The sequence below is a fragment of the Hyla sarda genome, chromosome 4 (genome assembly GCF_029499605.1).
Source record: "Hyla sarda isolate aHylSar1 chromosome 4, aHylSar1.hap1, whole genome shotgun sequence".
NCBI lineage: Eukaryota > Metazoa > Chordata > Amphibia > Anura > Hylidae > Hyla > Hyla sarda.
In genome coordinates, this window is record NC_079192.1 from 227605420 (window position 1) to 227623778 (window position 18359).

General features: G+C 39.4%; 1 protein-coding gene across 1 annotated transcript in view; it reads left to right on the plus strand.

Annotated features, from left to right (window-relative positions):
• Positions 1-11012, plus strand: part of TBC1D22A (TBC1 domain family member 22A) — a 576359-nt gene extending 565347 nt beyond the window's left edge. The window contains exon 13 of the mRNA XM_056573700.1: positions 10458-11012. Coding sequence (XP_056429675.1) covers positions 10458-10586 — 129 coding nt within the window. The 3' untranslated portion in view covers positions 10587-11012. The remainder of the gene's footprint in view (positions 1-10457) is intronic.
• The last annotated feature ends 7347 nt before the right edge of the window (positions 11013-18359 follow it).

Genomic DNA, 18359 nt, shown 5'->3' on the forward strand with positions numbered 1-18359 from the left:
TATATGAATTTCTGGGAGCCCTGCACACTGTTGCACAGGTGGCACACAGAATGCTTATGGCTTGGTTATATGAATTTCTGGGAACCCTGCACACTGTTGCACAGGTGGCACACGGAATGCTTATGGCTTGGTTTTGTGAATTTCTGGGAACCCTGCACATTATTGCAAAGAATTCTTATGGCTCTGTTGTACAGATCCATAGGAACTTCTTGTGCCATCAGACAAGCTCGGTGCCCGGATCCTGGAAGAAAATGTTGTCCAACAGGGGCAGGTTTACTAAAGACTGGCAGTTTAAAGGGGTTATCCAAGAATAAAAAAACAGAGATAATTTTGTTCAAAGACTGCTCTCTGTCTGTCTTCAGGTTGGGTGTGGTTCTGCAGCTCAGTTCCATTGAAGTGAACGGAGCAAAGTTGTAATACCACGCCCAAAGTGGAGACAGACAGGGAGCGGTCTTTGAAAAAAATGTGTCCTGTTTTTTGATCCCTGGATAACCCTTTTAAGTGTGGGTGTTTTGCATTGGGGTATTTTGCTTTAAATTTATTAAAAGGCGCACACAAATTGTCACATCTGTCCAATCCACCTTAAGCTGAATCTAGAAGCTGGAGAAGATCTTAGCTATAGTCATGCCAATTTTCTGACATGAAATATAGCAAATTTTCTGGACTGTGGAAAGTCACGCATTCTTCTGCAAAACTGGGCTTGCACCAAAAATAAGCGAAACAACTTTTCCCACTAGTAAAAACCAGACACTATGACAAATGAGGCCCACTATGCCCACTATGTTGATAAGTTGCTCTCTTAGATTTAGATTAAATAAAGAAGCAGGACTAGCAACCTTATTTTATATTGGAAAGAGAATTCAAAGTAATTTTTTTCTATGTTCCTTATTTTTAAGATCTTCCTCTTTATTATTAGCATTTGAACCTACCTAGAAAGTGATTAAAATGCTTCTAAGGAATATCTAGTCGGGATCACATGTACAAGCTGTTCCTGCTATGTATACATTTGCATTAGAATACCTAAAGTTCACTAATGATATAGATAAGAGTCTCATTTGCTCACAATTAATCATTATTCTCTCATAACTGCATAGAGAAGAGATAAAACAATGGCCGTTAAGTTGTACATGCAAACAAGGGAGATTCAGGTTAATTGGTCTAATACACTTTCCAATCACATCTGCACAAATGAGTTTGTCTCTTCACGTTTAGCAGTGTAATGAGTCATGATGGCAATCTAGTGAGAAGGATGTTATAGTAATGAATAGGTTTTTGATGGTAAGCCATCAAAGGACACATTTCAGAGGATTTCGACTTGGACTTGAAGAGTCTTAGTAACAGTTTTTTTTCTATACTTATTCTTTTAATGTTTTTATTTATATTTTTCTTTGTCAAGATTTATATATGTTGCACAGCTGGGGATTTTCGTGTAAGGATATAGGGATTGTGCTTCTAATATCCTATTGTAGCTTAGCAACATAAATTGAGTATAAATTGCAGTATCTTTTATTAGCTATGAAACGCTCACAGTAGGAGATGATTTATTTGTTTCCCATCATATCACCTGTTTTCAGTAGACTTCAGTAAGCTTTTTTATTTGTGAATAAGTGAATGTATATGATTCTATAGTTTATTACAGTTTAATGAGAGGGGGGTTATAACATGGTTATCCATCTGCTGACATCTCTTTTTGTTGCTTTACACAGAGACGATAGAAATATATTTTTGACATATCTATCACAGGTCTATGATCTCCATTATCTTGAACTAAACTAGGATCACAAGTGTAAAAAAAAAAAAAAAAAATACACATAAAATAAGTATCTCTCCCATTCTCTCTCTCTCTCTCACTCTCTATCTGTTGTGGGTTAACTGACGAGTTTTGGTGAACCACCCTAATGTTTCAGATGCCATGATCAGTATTGATCATGGCATCTGAAGGGTTAATGACTGGCATCAGCATGCTCATGATGTCTGCCAGTAGCGGAAGGATGCAATCTGTCCTGCGGTCTATGAAGTGAGATCAGCTCGTGTGCTCTTGCTTCTCCGAATGCCTTTCAGGACGTACATGTATGTCATGATTCATCAAGCCCTAGGCAGCCAGGGCGTGCAGACATGCCCTGCACCCTCTAGGGGTTAAATTATCTCCAGTATTAATGTGTGTGTAACTTTGTGGAACAGTCTACTTCTGGAGAGATCATTGAAATGCCTGCTCACTCCTTGTGTCTAGATGTGTGTCATGAATGTACGGCTGATATTTTTTTCTATTGCTGTCACTAGGTAGTAAGTAATTTACCCTCATATGAATTCAGCACACATACATACTCTTATTGCCATTGGCTAGTCATTTTCAAGTTTTATTCATGTGGCTAGATTGTTCCATCCACCACATTGATCTCAGTGTGTTATAAGGCCTGGGGTTTTCACAGATGTTTGTAGGGATCTCTCACATACTGAGTTTCAACCAGTTGAGTGAGAGTCAACAGCACATGAAATTACATGACACGTTGATGCAAATATTTGAATTTTGTTTGTGAGAAAGTCTAGGTAGAATTCATTTGTTTTGTTACAGGTGTGTGTCAAGCATCATGTGAAGGATAGCAATATCTTTTGTTGGTATTTGGAATCAATGCCATATTCAACTGATTGTTATTGTTATAGTATGTTCAGATATAAACACTTCACCCTCTTTTATTTGTGTAACTGATGTTACCATAAAATCTATAGTATCAATACATACTCGGCTATATTAATAGTCTGTATATTCTTGCACCGGTTTTATTCCTGCATCATTATCAGTCACCGCTGGAGGCTTTCAGCACCTGCATCACTTGTTTCACAGCCAAAGCTGCTTCCAAGCTCCTGCTGTTAATAAAGACATAAAGCTGACATAAGTGGCATGGCTGTTAAAATTTGATAGAAAACAGAATCATGGACAGTGTATTATAGTTTTCATTTTTGGCTAGGAAAATATTTTTCTTCTTTTAGAGACATGCACAATTTTTTTGTATCAGCTATTGTAAGTTGTATGTACTGTCATGTTGATGGGGAATATGAAGATCTAAGGACTGGCCATTCTGAACTTTATCCAGAAGTTACCTCATCAGTTCTCCACAGCTTAGTTACTATTGTTTCAACAAAATGTGCATAGATGAACAATTCAAGTAAATACTCTATATTAAACTTTGTTTTATATATTATTAGACAAAAATGCTTCTTTCTCCTTCTATCAAGCTTTTTTTTTTTTACATCATACTGCCATTTACTCTGAAAATAGTTGCTTAATTCCGTTATTGCTGTTATTGGATAAACCTGCAGTGTACTCTGAGGTTACTGTAGATTACAAGCTGCCAAAACCAGTCTATGAAGAGTGAATGGAGAGTGACTGGAGAGACCTGAAGTGACTTAGACACACAGTGAAGAGACTGCACAGAAACTATTGTGTGCAGTAGATCTCCCCCAGGAAAGACATCTTAGAATGTTCACTATTGTAATTGCAACTGTCAGGGATCGTCTGAGGGGAGGCTTTCAAATGTGATTGACTGTGCTGCCATATATACTGCCAAGTAAGAAAATATACACCACACAGGATGTTGGTATAACTCTCTCTTAGCAGGAAACTCAGCTGTTCCCCAAGAGAGTTCTCTTTAATCCAGGAAGTACATTTAGTTTTTACATTTGACAAAGAAGGAGGTTTAGTTATGATGTCAGAATCAGCATGTTACATTTTGATTGGTTGTTTGATTATTGTTTCCGTATATATTAGCATATCTAGTGTCCATTAATTTCTTGGCAAAAGTTTCTCTACTGGGAAATTCCAGAATTCTCTGTTCGTCAGATATTTTGTCTTTCTACTCCTAATCTCAGTTGTATCGGCATCATGGCAAAGCCTCAATCGTAGTCACTAGCATATTGCAAGCTGATGTATATGGGTTATGGGGTAGGTAACAGATATATTTTTCCAGCAGCAATGGCATATTAGTATTAATATATTGATCAGTCATTAGAAACATAAGGGTCATCCCTATCACAACCACTACATCTCCTACAGATATGTGAGTTTGCTTGTTAGGCATCATTTGGCCCTCTGGCAGGGCCTAGTAGAAGTACAAAAAGGGCAGACCTCATGGCCTTCATTAGTCCCCTGGGTGGCATAGAAACCCATTGGGATCTCGCAATAGCATCATTGGAACGGAAATAAGCTTACAAAGCCCTTACTGCTGAAAACCAAATAGATGTCATAGTCATTATTGATTAAATGGCCAGTATCTAAGGTTTCTCCATTCGAAACCTTTAAAGTGGCGCTCGGCTGTCATTTGAGAGCCAAGCATTTGTTCTTCCTTGAAAAAGACACTTGTGCAAGGCTTATACTAGCCTACTGTACATAAGACAGGGGCACTATCTAAGCATTGATCATCATGGCATCTAAAGGGTAATGGAGGGCATAAGGTTTATTGCTGATGTCAATAAAATGAGCGCATTCCTTGCACTTGCTTCATAGTTGGAATGTCGCTTAGGCTGTAAATGTACTTCCTGGTGTGTTAGGAACCAAGGGGTTAAAATACAGATAGTAAAATGGAAATTCTTTCAAAATATGGGAAAATATGAAAAACTTGATTCTAATGAAAGTTCATTTTCTGATGATACATTCCCTTTAAATAATAATAAAAACATTTAAAAAAATTATCTTTGTATTTTAAAAAAAGTATTTATATTTATGGAAAAGTTAGTTGGTGGTTTATTTATAAATTTGGCATTAAATTGATATCACATTTTCGACCATACATGACCTGGCATAGAGTCATCAGCTACACACTATAATGTACTTTCTGGAACAGTATGAGATAGTGTAGTTATTAATTAACGTTGGCGCTAAAGTGTCATTTGACTAAATTAAGAAGCTTGTGTCAACAAGAGGCATGCAATTATTATGTTCTGTATGAAAGAGGCAGCACAGGATATGACACTTGTACTATGTAGTTGTCAGGGTTCAAGTCTTAATTTTAAATAAACTAAGATATAGAATTAGATTGTCTCCGACAATGTATGTTGCTTTGTTGCCATTTATTTCTATTATTTATATAGCACTTTAATTAAATGCAAATGATGGCCTGCTAGGGGTGTAAAATAATAAAATACTGCACACTTGCCTTTCTTGTCCAGCGAGTCCATTGAGATCAACCTTAATGTGAATGTGTGATCTAGTTTTTTTTCCTGATTAAGGCCACATATTGAAACTTGTCCTTTTTTAAAAAAATGTTTCTATTTTCTAAATGTTATTCTTTCTATTCGATTTTTTTTGTGCATTATAATGGGGCTGCCATCTTGACTGAGCTGTTTCTAACAGCATTTAGACATATTGTCAGGCCCAAGGCCTGATTATTAAAATTCTATATGTGTATTATAATTATAACTGTGTGTGATGGATTGTCCAGGACATGGGTGAGAGGTCATTCAGACGGTGTATCCTTTTGTGTATTGCGTTTTATTGGGGGGGGGGGTCTGGCTGTGTGTTTACATCTCCTTTTAAGTCATGCACTCTGGTCCCATCATATAATCAACCAGATAAGGGGGCCAGGAAGAGAGAAGACCCCCTGGTGGGATCAGAGGGGAGGGGGGAATGAAGTCTCCCTCCAAAAAAGGCAGATATATAATATTTAATAATGATAGACTCTGGGAGTTCAATGCTGTGGAACAAGCTGACAAGACCATCCTAAGAACAGCTGGAACCTCACTCTCATGGATTGCTAATATCATCGTGCTGTAAGAACTTCATTTTTGCTTTCTAAACTTGTCTTGCTAAACTCTTATATATATTCTTATAACTGTATGTCATTTGTTTATTTTTATGCATAGCACTGTGATACCTTTTATCAGATTAAATGTTTAATTAATCAGCTCTGGTCTTTGATCTCTAAATATATGAGCTCACCTTTCTGAAGGCAGCTCGGGTGAAACACGTTTATCTAAGGGTTAATTTGGTGACTTGCTGGGACTAGTAGTGGATACCCAGAGGTCTGGCGGCTTTAACCCTTGCACCATCACACTCTCTCTAGCGTCTTGGCTGGACCGATAGGGTGTGATCGTGACACATATGCTTTACAGCAGGACCCATGGACAAAGACAACAATAAACAGGACCTGTCCCATTTAGATGAATTGGAATCATTACTGCCCATTTTCTAGGACCTTTTCAGAGGTCATTCTACAGGGAGGAGGATGCTGATCTCTGTTGTGAATGTGGGTGGAGCCAGTGCTATGGTGTCACCTTTCACTGTAATCCTCTGATGTATGAAGTACATTGCTAGGAAATAATCTGTATGTAACAAAGCTTTCGACCCAGTGACCAGTATGGAATATGCAAGATTTCAGGATAAGTTTTAAATATACATATTAAAATGGGGAAAAAAAAAAAAAAATAACCAAAAATTCTCCAAAAATAAGGTTAACATAAAAATGTGACTTAAACAATAGGTAATTTTCTGATTATGCATTCCCTTTAAGTTCTTCTAAATCCTAGTATACATGCACAGATATGTTTTTAAGTCTGAACAGTTTGTCTTAAGTAGATTATAATAATTGCCTTAACAACCCCCAGCCTTTTTAGTACGTTTTTAGACTATTGTTTTGTTGGTCTGTGGCATTAGTATATACTATTATAATGACAATAATGAATAATCATCATTAAGTGCCAGTTTTGACAGGCCAACCACATTCCCTATGTGAGTTACAATCTTACCGATGTGCCCTTGTTTAATAATCCTTTACAAAGATGGATTAGTGTGCAGGCAGGAACACAAGGCCGATCATTTGTGGGGCCCTTTTTTCCATTATTTCTTGGCCACACATCCTCTATTACACGAGGAGATGAATGGACAATGAACGATGCAATCACCCATTGAGCAAGCTGAACACTGGGCTTAATATAGGGAGATATCAGCATGTTCCTATGATAATCATATTGTGCAATATGGTCATAAATGTTGCTGCATTTCATTTATTCAGACTAGGAAATAATACACTTTCTGCTCACATACCTTTCCTGTTCCAATGCAGTTGTCTGTCTAACAAAAGAAAAAAAAGCTTGCTTTGATTAGACCCTTGTAGTGCATCTATAGTATAACTGAATGGTTTATGCATGGCACCAGTCATATGACTTTTGCACACGTCATTTGACTTCCAAGCATTCAGTTAAACGGTTTACAGGGACTTTATTCTTGAGGGCCTATCAAACTCCCAGTCATCAGCCAAAAGACGGGGCCACATCTCTGTACACGTTGTAGTTCTTGTGCCTGCAACTAAGTCCCATTTTCTTGTATGGTACTAAGCTGCAGAAAACGGCAGTACCAAGCACAGCCACTACAAAATGTATGGCGCTGCACCTGTTAACAAAGAGGCTGCTACACTGACTGGAGGATCACAGCCTTCTAAAGGCTGGTTAACATCTGTACCACAGCAATGCGCCAGGAGATACGTTTAAACGGTACCTAAATATATGCTGTGGTATACCCCTAGACATCCAATATGTCGACGTCATGAAAATGATGTCACTTTTGGATCTATGGTTTGTCCCCTATATAATTGTGTATGATTTGTTTGTGGTATGGAAAGGTTCTGCAAAAAAAGTTTTTTTTTCCCTCATAGAAGTATATTAATGACTTATGGCGAGGCATAGGTCTACATGTCTAAATGTTTAAAAAATATACTGGTTCACAGTTTTACATATTAACAAAAAAAATGGTGTTTAAAGCATATGCAAATTTATTCAAAGGTATGCCACAAAAAAGTATATGATAAAAAAAAAGCATGCAACATTGAGCCAGATTTGTGTTTTTTTTTTTTTTTACATGCTTTTGTAGTACAGATGTGAACTTACGTTAGGTCAACCAAGGAAATGCAGAGCGAAGCTTGTGGAGTAGGCTACTTGGAGGTTCCATAGACTTACATGGGACTTTAGACAAAAACCCTGACCCTCACAAATGTGAGGGAGTTAGGGTTAATTTCACTATTGTATAAGTAATGTGTACCAAATTTCATTAAAATATCCCCAGCCATTAGGAAGTTTATGCAGGAAAATACATACATACACACTGCATTTTCTATGTATAGATATTAAGGAGGCCAGAAAGTTAAACAGATTTGTAAATTACTTCTATTCATAAATCTTAATTCCTCCAGTACTTATCAGCTGCTGTATGTTTCACAGGAAGTTCTTTTCTTTTTGAATTTCCTTTCTGTCTCAACACAGTGCTCTCTGCTTAAACCTCTGTCTAATTTAGGAACTATCCGGAGCAGGATAAGTTTGCTATGGGGATTTGCTCCTATTCTGGACAGTTCCTGACATGGATAGAGGTGTCAGGAGAGAGCACTGTGGTCAGGCAGTAAGGAGATTCAAAAATAAAAGAACTTCTTCTGGGACATAAAGCAGCTGATAAGTACTGGAAGGATTAAGATTTTTAAATAGAAGTCATTTACAAATCTGTTTAACTTTATGGCACCAGTTGATTTAAAAAAAGTTTTTCCAAATTTTTTTTTTTCCCAGTGGAGTACCCCTTTAAGAGTTCTTCTTCACACCAGAGGATGCCAGCAATATTCTGGGGCTGAAGGCTTTACTGGTGAAAGGATGACATGCCTTTAATTTTACACTTGATGATTCTCCTTTAATATTGTACATGGTGTATTAGAATGCATTCATGTAAGATCAGGGGATAGATCTTTGTAAATCGAGTGTCTTGGTGTTTTTAAAAGGGGTATTCCGGGCAAAAACATCTTATCCCCTATCCAAAGGGACCCCCTTTGGGACCCCCAACCCCCCCCCCCCCCCCCCCCGCGATCTCCCAGCAGCACCCGCATTCTATGCGAAGCTGCGCCTCTAGTTTCGTAAACCTCAGGGTTTACGGGACTGGAGACGTGACGTAATGCCACACCCCCTCCATTCATGTCTATGGGAGGGGGCGTGATGGCCGATGAGGATGCTGCAGGGAGATCGCGGGGGGTACCAGCAGCGGGCCCTCCGCGATCAGACATCTTATCCCCTATGCTTTGGATAGGGGATAAGATATTTTTGCCCGGAATAGCCCTTTTAAGCCCTAAAGCAGTGTATAGGAGACACAGTATAATATAAAACGTCATCATTTGGATCATTGATCCGATCACCTAGAAGTCTCTTTAGTGCTTTTGTTTCTGAAATTGCAAGTAAGCAACGCTTGGACCCAGCTAACATATCAATCTGATTGTTGCTTTCCAAAGGTTAGAAGGTCCGACCAGAGAGATTTCTTTGTCTTTTGTCTGGCTTATAATTGAGGTGACCATAAAAGCAGACCTAAATGTAGTTAGCAGCTTTTATTCTCAGACTCCTGCCTCACTATCTTCAAAGGTCAAACAAATAGAATTTTCATCTCTTTAACATTTTAGGAGACAGAGGTCTGGATAGTTTCATTCACCCTTTATCTGCTGAACTTGGAACCCTAAATTAGATTTTGAAATTGAGTGTGTAGCTTAGTCAGTAAGTTACCATAATGCCGGAGCACTGCATTCAACCCTAGAACTAGAGGTCATAGTAATATAAAGTGAAATGGATTGAAAACGAAACTCTGAAAAAAGAGAAAAGTTATTTCTTATCTGGTTTTGCCAAAGTGAGCATAGATTTAAGAAATCATTCAATTGTAGGCTGGAATTATAGTGGAAATGGGAACTGCGAAGCAGACAATATAGAAACAGATGAGTTCACCTCATATCTCTGCTGCTGTAGGCAAATAACACCTTTTAGTGAGAACAATGGATTGTGGATTTTTCTTTTTTTGAATCTTGTAAATTAATGTGAAGTCCCAGCCATGGATCACTTTAAATACTTTAGAGGACTACATAATATCCAGAGCACTATGGAGATTTAGACCTTAAGTGCTTGTCTAGCAGATCCTTCAGCCAACAGGATTACGCAGAACTACCACCGAGCTGGAATGTTCTAGTCACTTGGGAATTGTATAACATACAGATATGGTCTGTATTGTCACCATGTGGGTCTGACAGACCTGTCTGTACCCCCTGGGAGCTTCTGCTTCTCTAGCTACTTTAGTTATACAAACCTGCTTGAAAAAAATACTACATAAAAATACTACATAAATCATAAATACTTCGCATTTTCTCATACATTTTTATGTTGTTTTTAAGGCCATAAAGTCAACTTTTTGAACTTATAATTAATTTTCACTCTTACAATATTACATTTTTACAATATTTTGTGCCTATATTATACAGTTGTTTCTACTTTCTATACGGTATGTGATAGCTTTTACGAACCTTTTATTTGTAATAGCATAAGATCAACAGTAAAGTAAACAGTATCTTTTGTGTTTATCTAATGTCAAACATTTCTTATGACTACTATTTATGTGTGCCTAATACTGTCTATACAAATACATTTCTTTTACAAAAAAGCTCTCTTTTTATATTTTTCAGGGGTTGTTGATTCTTTTACAAAATCTGCCGACAGTTTACTGGGGAAATGAAGATATGAGCGTCCTCTTAGCTGAAGCCTACAGATTAAAATTTGCGTTTGCAGATGCCCCGAATCACTACAAAAAATAACATCATTCATGTGCAACTTCCAAGAGTCTCCCTTCTTATTAATGATTTCTATGAATATATATATAAATATTATAAATACTTTTTTGTCCTTTTTTTATGACAGTGCTAAAAATTTCCAGGAATCAACATAAACCATCACTGACTAGGCCTAGTTGTCAATTTTTCAGTAGGTTATCAATAAACATACCATATACCAAAGAATCATATTTTTAATTGTATTTACAGGGTAGAATAGGAATAATGACATCATCCCGCTTGTGATTCAAATCATCATGACAGATGTGGTGAGAATTGTTTTGAAAGGTGTGTTAAATCTGAATTAGACCTGCACAGCTTCGAATCTTTGTATTTCTGAAAATAACTATTTGGAACATGTGAAATGTACAGTACAGTAAGCATTAAAGTTCTTATAATATATTAACCCAATCATTGCTTGGATTTTCATTTACCATATTTTTCAAACTGTAGGACAGATCAGACTATAAGACACCCCTATAGTTAAAGGCATAACATTTTTATGGAACTTATTCTGGTGTCCAGATGATATGGTACAGACTTCACCACGGTGTCCTATTGCGGCATTAGCCACAGTGTCCAAACCCAGTGCCAGTCATAGTGCTCTCTCATGATTTCACCAGAGTATGAACAGACAGGGGCTAATAGGACTAAAGGGGCTTCGATCAGTTCAGAGTTATTGCTATGGGGGGGGGGGGGGGGGGGTTATCAAAACCTGTCCAGAGAAAAAGTTGCTGAGTTGCCCATAGCAACCAATCAGATTGCTTCTTTCATTTTGCAGAGGCCTTTTCAAAAATGAAAGAAGTGATCTGATTGGATGCTATGGGCAACTCAACAACTTTTCCTCTGAACAGGTTTTGATAAATCTCCCCCATAGAGTTACAGCTGCCCCTGTGTTAGGGTGTAGCTAGTAGGTCTTTGCAAGCAGCTAGTCTATGGTGCTGTGTGTACAAATGTTTGTTTTATCTGAAAGGTTTTACAGAAGTCCATGTGTAAGATGTGATTGTTCAGTGAACAGATAACAGAAATTGAAAAACAATGAATTCATCTCTGAGGTAGCAGTAAAACAATCCTTCTTTATTGATATGCTTTAAAAATTACATTTTGGCAGGGCAGAAAAACGACTGACAGACATGATGTGAACAAATGATTAACCTGTTTTTGGCTTATAACCAGGGCTCATGTCCTGCAGGAACTCGTGGGAACTGAGATCCTGCACTTTCCCACAGCAGGAACACTGTTCCCATTGGAAGAAGTCCTATAGGACCAGCCCATGAGGGGAAATCTTGGGTGATTTCCCATACTTTTTTTCCCCCCCAGGACTTGACCCCTGCTTATAACCCTTAAATGGTCACTCTCATTAAAACAAATTTTTGCTATTGCACTCCTTATGGCAAATAAAAAATATTTCTAATACACTTTGTTTTATAAAATGAAGTTTTTAATGTTTTATTTGTGCTCAAAAAAGCTCAGGAGCACATGTCCCCCATCTCATACACAGACTTAGGACCGAAGCCCAAACATAGGAAGTACAGCCTGAAGTGCTGAGGGGGGGGGGGGGTGTCCAGCCTCATCCAATCACAGCTCCTCTCACACCTAACTGCCATATGCTGTTGGTTGGACACCCCCCCCCCCCCCCCCCCTCAGCACTCCAGGCTGCACTTTCTGTGTTTGGGCTTCGGTCCAAAGTCTGTGTATAAGATGGGGGAAAATGTGCTCTTGAGTTTTTTGGAGCACAAATAAAACATAGAAAACTTTATTTTTTTTAAAAACAAAGTATATTAGAAATATTTTTTTATTTACCATAAGGAGTGCAATAGCAAAAAATTTTTTGAGAGAAATACCATTTAATCTTAATCTGATGTGTATGACTACATGGAGAAAATTTATATCCTAATCTTTCTATGCCCATCGGATATTACATCTTTTAAAATATATGTAAAATTAAATATGTACAAAAGTAAAAAAAAAAAAAAAGGAAACATTCAATAATGAAGAATGAAATCAGTCATAGAATTCAAACCATAAAAAGTGACTTTGTTTAACATAAATATTCAGTGTTTCTCATGATTCAATACGGCACGGTAACAATTTCCTACTCTCTGAGGTCTTTTAACCCTCTTTATGCTGCAGAACTTAGTGTTTTAAATCACCCTGATGAGTATTATGAGAGTGATATGCGACATTTGAAGGGTTAACAGAAGTGAAATTAACCACATTCCATATGTGCTTTTCTATTTCTTTTTTTCTTTCCTTTTGGATACAACCCACATAATACATGTCTGCTGTTACAATTGATGAACTGCTTAACTTAAGGTTTTTTATTGTCTATTGTATTCACAAATTCAGTGGTTTTACCTACATACCGTATATACTCGAGTATAAGCCGACCCGAATATAAGCTGAGGCCCCTAATTTCACCCCAAAAACCCAGGAAAAGTTATTGACTCGACTATAAGCCTAAGGTGGGAAATACATCATCCAGACCCCCATCATCATCCCCCTCTTCATCATCACCGCTTGTCATCATCCCCCCCTTCATCATCACCGCCTGTCATCGTCCCCCTGTCATCATCCCACACACCCCCCCCCCCCGCCTTCATAATCACCGCCTGTCAATCCAGTGGTCTTCAACCTGAGGACCTCCAGATGTTGCAAAACTACAACTCCCAGCATGCCCGGGCATGCTGGGAGTTGTAGTTTTGAAACATCTGGAGGTCTGCAGGTTGAAGACCACTGTGGCCTTCGTCACCATCCAGACCCCTTTAAGTTTTCTACTCACCTCCCCTCGGTGGGAAGGAAGGATGAGCTGGTCCAGGCCATCTATGCTGCAGGGACCATCCGGTGGGGAGGGTTAGTCGTTCCGGGCTGTCCATCTTCACCGGGGGGCCCTCTTCTCCGCTCCGGCTCCGGCCCCGGACTAGTGACGTTGCCTTGATGACGAGGCAACGTCACTAGTCTGGGGCCGGGCCTCCCGGTGAAAATGGACAGCCCAGAACGACTAACCCTCCCAGCCGGACGGTCCCTGCAGCATAGATGGCCCGGACCAGCTAACCCTTCCTTCCCACCGAGGGGAGGTGAGTAGAAAATTAAAGGGGGGGGGGGGGGGTCTGGATGATGACGAAGGCCGCCGTGGTCTTCAACCTGCGGACCTCCAGATGTTTTAAAACTACAACTCCCAGCATGCCCGGACAGCCAATGGCTGTCCGGGCATGCTGGGAGTTGTAGTTTGGCAACATCTGGAGGTCCGCAGGTTGAAGACCACTGAGAAGGGATTAACAGGCGGAGAGTTCACTCGAGTATAAGCTGAGGGGGTGGTTTCAGCACGAAAAATCATGCTGAAAAACTCTGCTTATACTCCAGTATATACGGTATTTAAAGGATACTCTTCTATTGTCAGCACACTTGTGGAAACCATTTGAATGTGACCAAGTATTACCATACTTCCCAGTCTGCTAAACAATATGTTAGACAGGATAGGTGGCCTCTTAAAGGAAAAATTACAACCTTCTTTTAATATATTCCTAAAGACCTCATCCTGGAACAACACTGGCAATAATTTGTTTATAATATTCTTATCTTTTTGAGACTCAACACTGTAGGTAGTTGCGAATGTGAGTTTATTGACATGCTGTTCACGTTCTTTTTTTGCTGTGTCAACAAACACTGACCTATCTTTACCATCTACTTTATTTGCAGCTCATTTCATCATCCACTCCCCCAGTGGATGAGACGTTCACAAATAGCCTGTTATTCTATATTATATAATGCAACAGTAGAGCAATTTCTCTTGGCTCTGGTAAACTCTCCAACGGGAATTCCCCAAATGGTATGTAACGAGGGGCAAGAATTAGAAAAAACTTACCTTATTATGATTATTATTATTATTAATGTATTGCACAAAGTGTTGTACAGCTTCATCACTGGACTGCCATATGGTAATAACATCATCTATATATAACTCGCACCCATAAATATTTCTTGCTTAAATGGATTCTGTACATAGAAATATATTTTTCTTCCCACTATGCTACATTCAGGTTGGTGAACAATGTAGAAAATTTTGCCCCTATCAAAGTGCCAACCCACTCGTAGTAGAAAACTCCTTTAAAGAGAAAGTAATTGTGCTTTAATGTATTGCAATAGCATGATAATAAACTTCTACTACTTATTTGTATGAGGAAGGAATATTATTTCATCATGACGCAGCCTTTACTCCTTCACCATGCGGTATGCACATATGCAATGCCTCTATCACAACTGAGCCAGGAATATTCATTGTGCCATTTTACTTCCTACATCAATGACAGGACATGTTTAATATCCCATAAATGACCTGGACACCTCATGACTAAGGGTTGTAGTAACGCATTTATATATTTGCTAAATTTTAATACAAGTAGCCAATGCCGCTTTAATTGGCCTCATGCATGAGAGGAGAGGGGTCCTGTGCAATTTTGGTAATAAATGAAATTCACCGTGATGTACCCAACCTTTTTTGGCTAAGTATACCTGCATGTAAACCCTCTTTCGAAAAATCATCAGAAAGTGGTATATGACAACATGCTTTGATTAAGCTGTATATATGTGAAGGGAAGAGTCATATAATCATATTCATATCGATCTATCTCCCATCAGCCTATGCCCTATGAATGACCTTTATAAGAATGTTTATAGAAATGTTGTACAAACAGGAATGTTTCTTACATTATTTGGGGCATGTCATAAAACACAATATAATGGCCATTAGACCAGGGGCATATTTTGGGATGTTGTATAACATTCTGGAATGGGCCCACCTAACCTGTTCCATACACGTATCATGGTAGCCTTGGGATATCTGGCCAGGTCATAGAGAGGCCAAAGCACAGGTGGCATTGTCTCTCTGGTATGTGCCCACCAAACCTGTGTTAGTGCCTGGGGATATCTGGCCAGATAGGAGGGTCTTAGGACATTGTATAAAGTTATCTATATATACCAAGCTGGATGGAAGGGAGGTGATCCTGAGAGGCAGCAACCATAACAGGCAGTGAGGATCCATCATCAAACTGCTGCCCTGCCTGTGTGTAATTAGGTGGGTGGGTAAGATATTGTATTGGGTTAAATTGTAATGTAACCAGTATAATGTTAATGTATTGAAGTTACCATTGTTGTATACACTGAGATACATTGATATTATACGGATATGTATATATGTTAGCTAAAGTTATATAGTGTATTAGGGAATAAACCTTTGTATTATTAACCCTGTGTTGGGAATTACTTAAACTTTACAATTTACATAGGCTGATCCAACTTTGATGTAATGTCATTAAAACAAGTCAAAATGAGGCTCAGTAGTGTGTGTGGCCTCCACATGCCCGTATGACCTCCCTACAACGCCTGGGCATTCTCCTGATGAGGTGGCGGATGGTCTCCTGAGGGATATCCTCCCAGACCTGGACTAAAGCATTTGCCCGTGGCGTTGGTGGGTGGAGCGAGAGATGATGTCCTCAATCGGATTCAGGTCTGGGGAACGGGCGGGCCAGTCCCTAGCATCAATGCCTTCCTCTTGCAGGAACTGCTGACACACTCCAGCCACATGAGGTCTAGCATTGTCTTGCATTAGGAGTAACCCAGGGCCAACCGCACCAGCATATGGTCTCACAAGGGGTCTGAGGATCTCATCTCGGTACCTAATGGCAGTCAGGCTACCTCTGGCAAGCACATGGAGGGCTGTGCGGCCCCCCAAAGAAATGCCACCCCACACCATTACTGACCCACCGCCAAACCGGTCATGCTGGAGGATGTTGCAGGAAGCAAAAAGTTCTCCATGCCGTATCCAGACTCTGTCACTTTTGTCTGCTCAGTGTGAACCTGCTTTCATCTGTGAAGAGCACAGGGCGCCAGTGGCAAATTTGGAAATTTTGGTGTTCTCTGGCAAATGCCAAATGTCCTGCACGTGTTGGGCTGTAAGCACAATCCCCACCTGTGGACATCGGGCCCTCACTTCACCTTCATGGAGTTTGTTTCTGACCGTTTGAGTGGACACATGCACATTTGTGGCCTGCTGGAGGTCATTTTGCAGGGCTCTGGCAGTGCTCCTCCTTGCACAAAGGAAGAGGTAGCAGTCTTGCTTCTGGGTTGTTGCCCTCCTACAGCCTTCTCCACATCTCCTGATGTACTGGCCTGTCTCCTAGTAGCACCTCCATGCTCTGGACAGTAAGCTTACAGACACAGCAAACCTTCTTGCCACAGCTCGCATTGATGTGCCATCCTGGATGAGCTGCACTACCAGAGCCACTTGTGTGGATTGTAGGCTCCATCTCATGCTACCACTAGAGTGAAAGCACCACCAACATTCAAAAGTGACCAAAACATCAGCCAGGATGCATAGGAACTGAGAAGTGGTCTGTGGTCACCATCTGCAGAACCACATTGGGGGTGTCTTGCTAATTGCCTACAATTTCCACCTCTTGTCTGTTCCATTTGCACAACAGCATGTGAAATTGATTGTCAATCAGTGTTGCTTCCTGAGTGGACAGTGTGATTTCACAGAAGTATGATTGACTTGGAGTTACATTGTGTTATTTAAGGCTAGGTTCAGACTACGGAATTTCCGACTGTCTGCCTGCAAAATTTTCCGCGACTATTTTCCGCCTCCAAAGGCATTTTTCAGTTTCATGCCTAATTTAGTCATTTCCGCGAGTAATCCGCCGCTATTTCGTATGGAAATGACGCCACCAAATCCGCCTTAAATTTCCGCTTCAATTACAATCAGAAAACAGTGGGAGTGCTAAGAGCCAAGTTCAGCCCCTTTTGGACCATGTGATCACATGACCTAAACAAGGTCAGTAATTTTTTTCAATGTGGGCTAGTCCAAGAACCAGTGGGCGGATCATATTTAAATTTCTGACTCAAATCCGTATGGATTTTCGGCATGTAATCCGCTTTCAATCTGCCTACATTCCACGTTTGAACAAAAATCCGCCGGGAAATGAGAAAGAGCACCTCCTTTCTTCATGCGGAAACTTTCTAGCGGAAATTAGACATGCAAATTCTGAGTGAAAAAATCCGAAGTATGAACAGGTGCACGGTAATCCCATTGACTCGCATGTACTTTTTAGCAAGCGGAATTTCGGCCGGAAATTTTAAAACGGAATTTCTGTCGGAAATTCCGTAGTCTGAACCTAGCCTAAGTGTTCCCTTTATTTTTTTGAGCAGTGTATAATTCGATATCCAGCAAATCCACCAATGCACCTTTGTTTTTTTAATGTTGTCTTCTTCCTCTCATATGGGTAAAATTACTCTTAGAAAAAAAAAACTGTACTTTGAAAATGTATCAATATCTGTGCTTCATGACTATAGGGGGCTAAAACCCTGTATTTTTGGGTGCAAATGCTATATTTTTATTTACGAGATCACATTCCCTAAGAATTTGATTCAAGTACATACAAATTGTTATATGCAAGTTGTTCTTTAACCCCTTCAGGACCAGGGATTTTTCCGTTTTTGCATCATTTTTTCCTTATCACCTTCTAAAAATAATTTTGCACCTACAGACTCATATGAGGGCTTACTTTTTGTGCCACCAATTGTATTTTGTAATGTCATCAATCATTTCACCACAATATTTACAGCGAAAAAAAAATATTTGTGGGGCAAAATTGGAAAAAAACTACATTTTTTTAAAATTTGGGGGGCTTCCGATTCTATGCAGTGCACTTTTTGGTAAAAATGACACCATATAGGTTTATATATATATAGGGTTTATTTTAC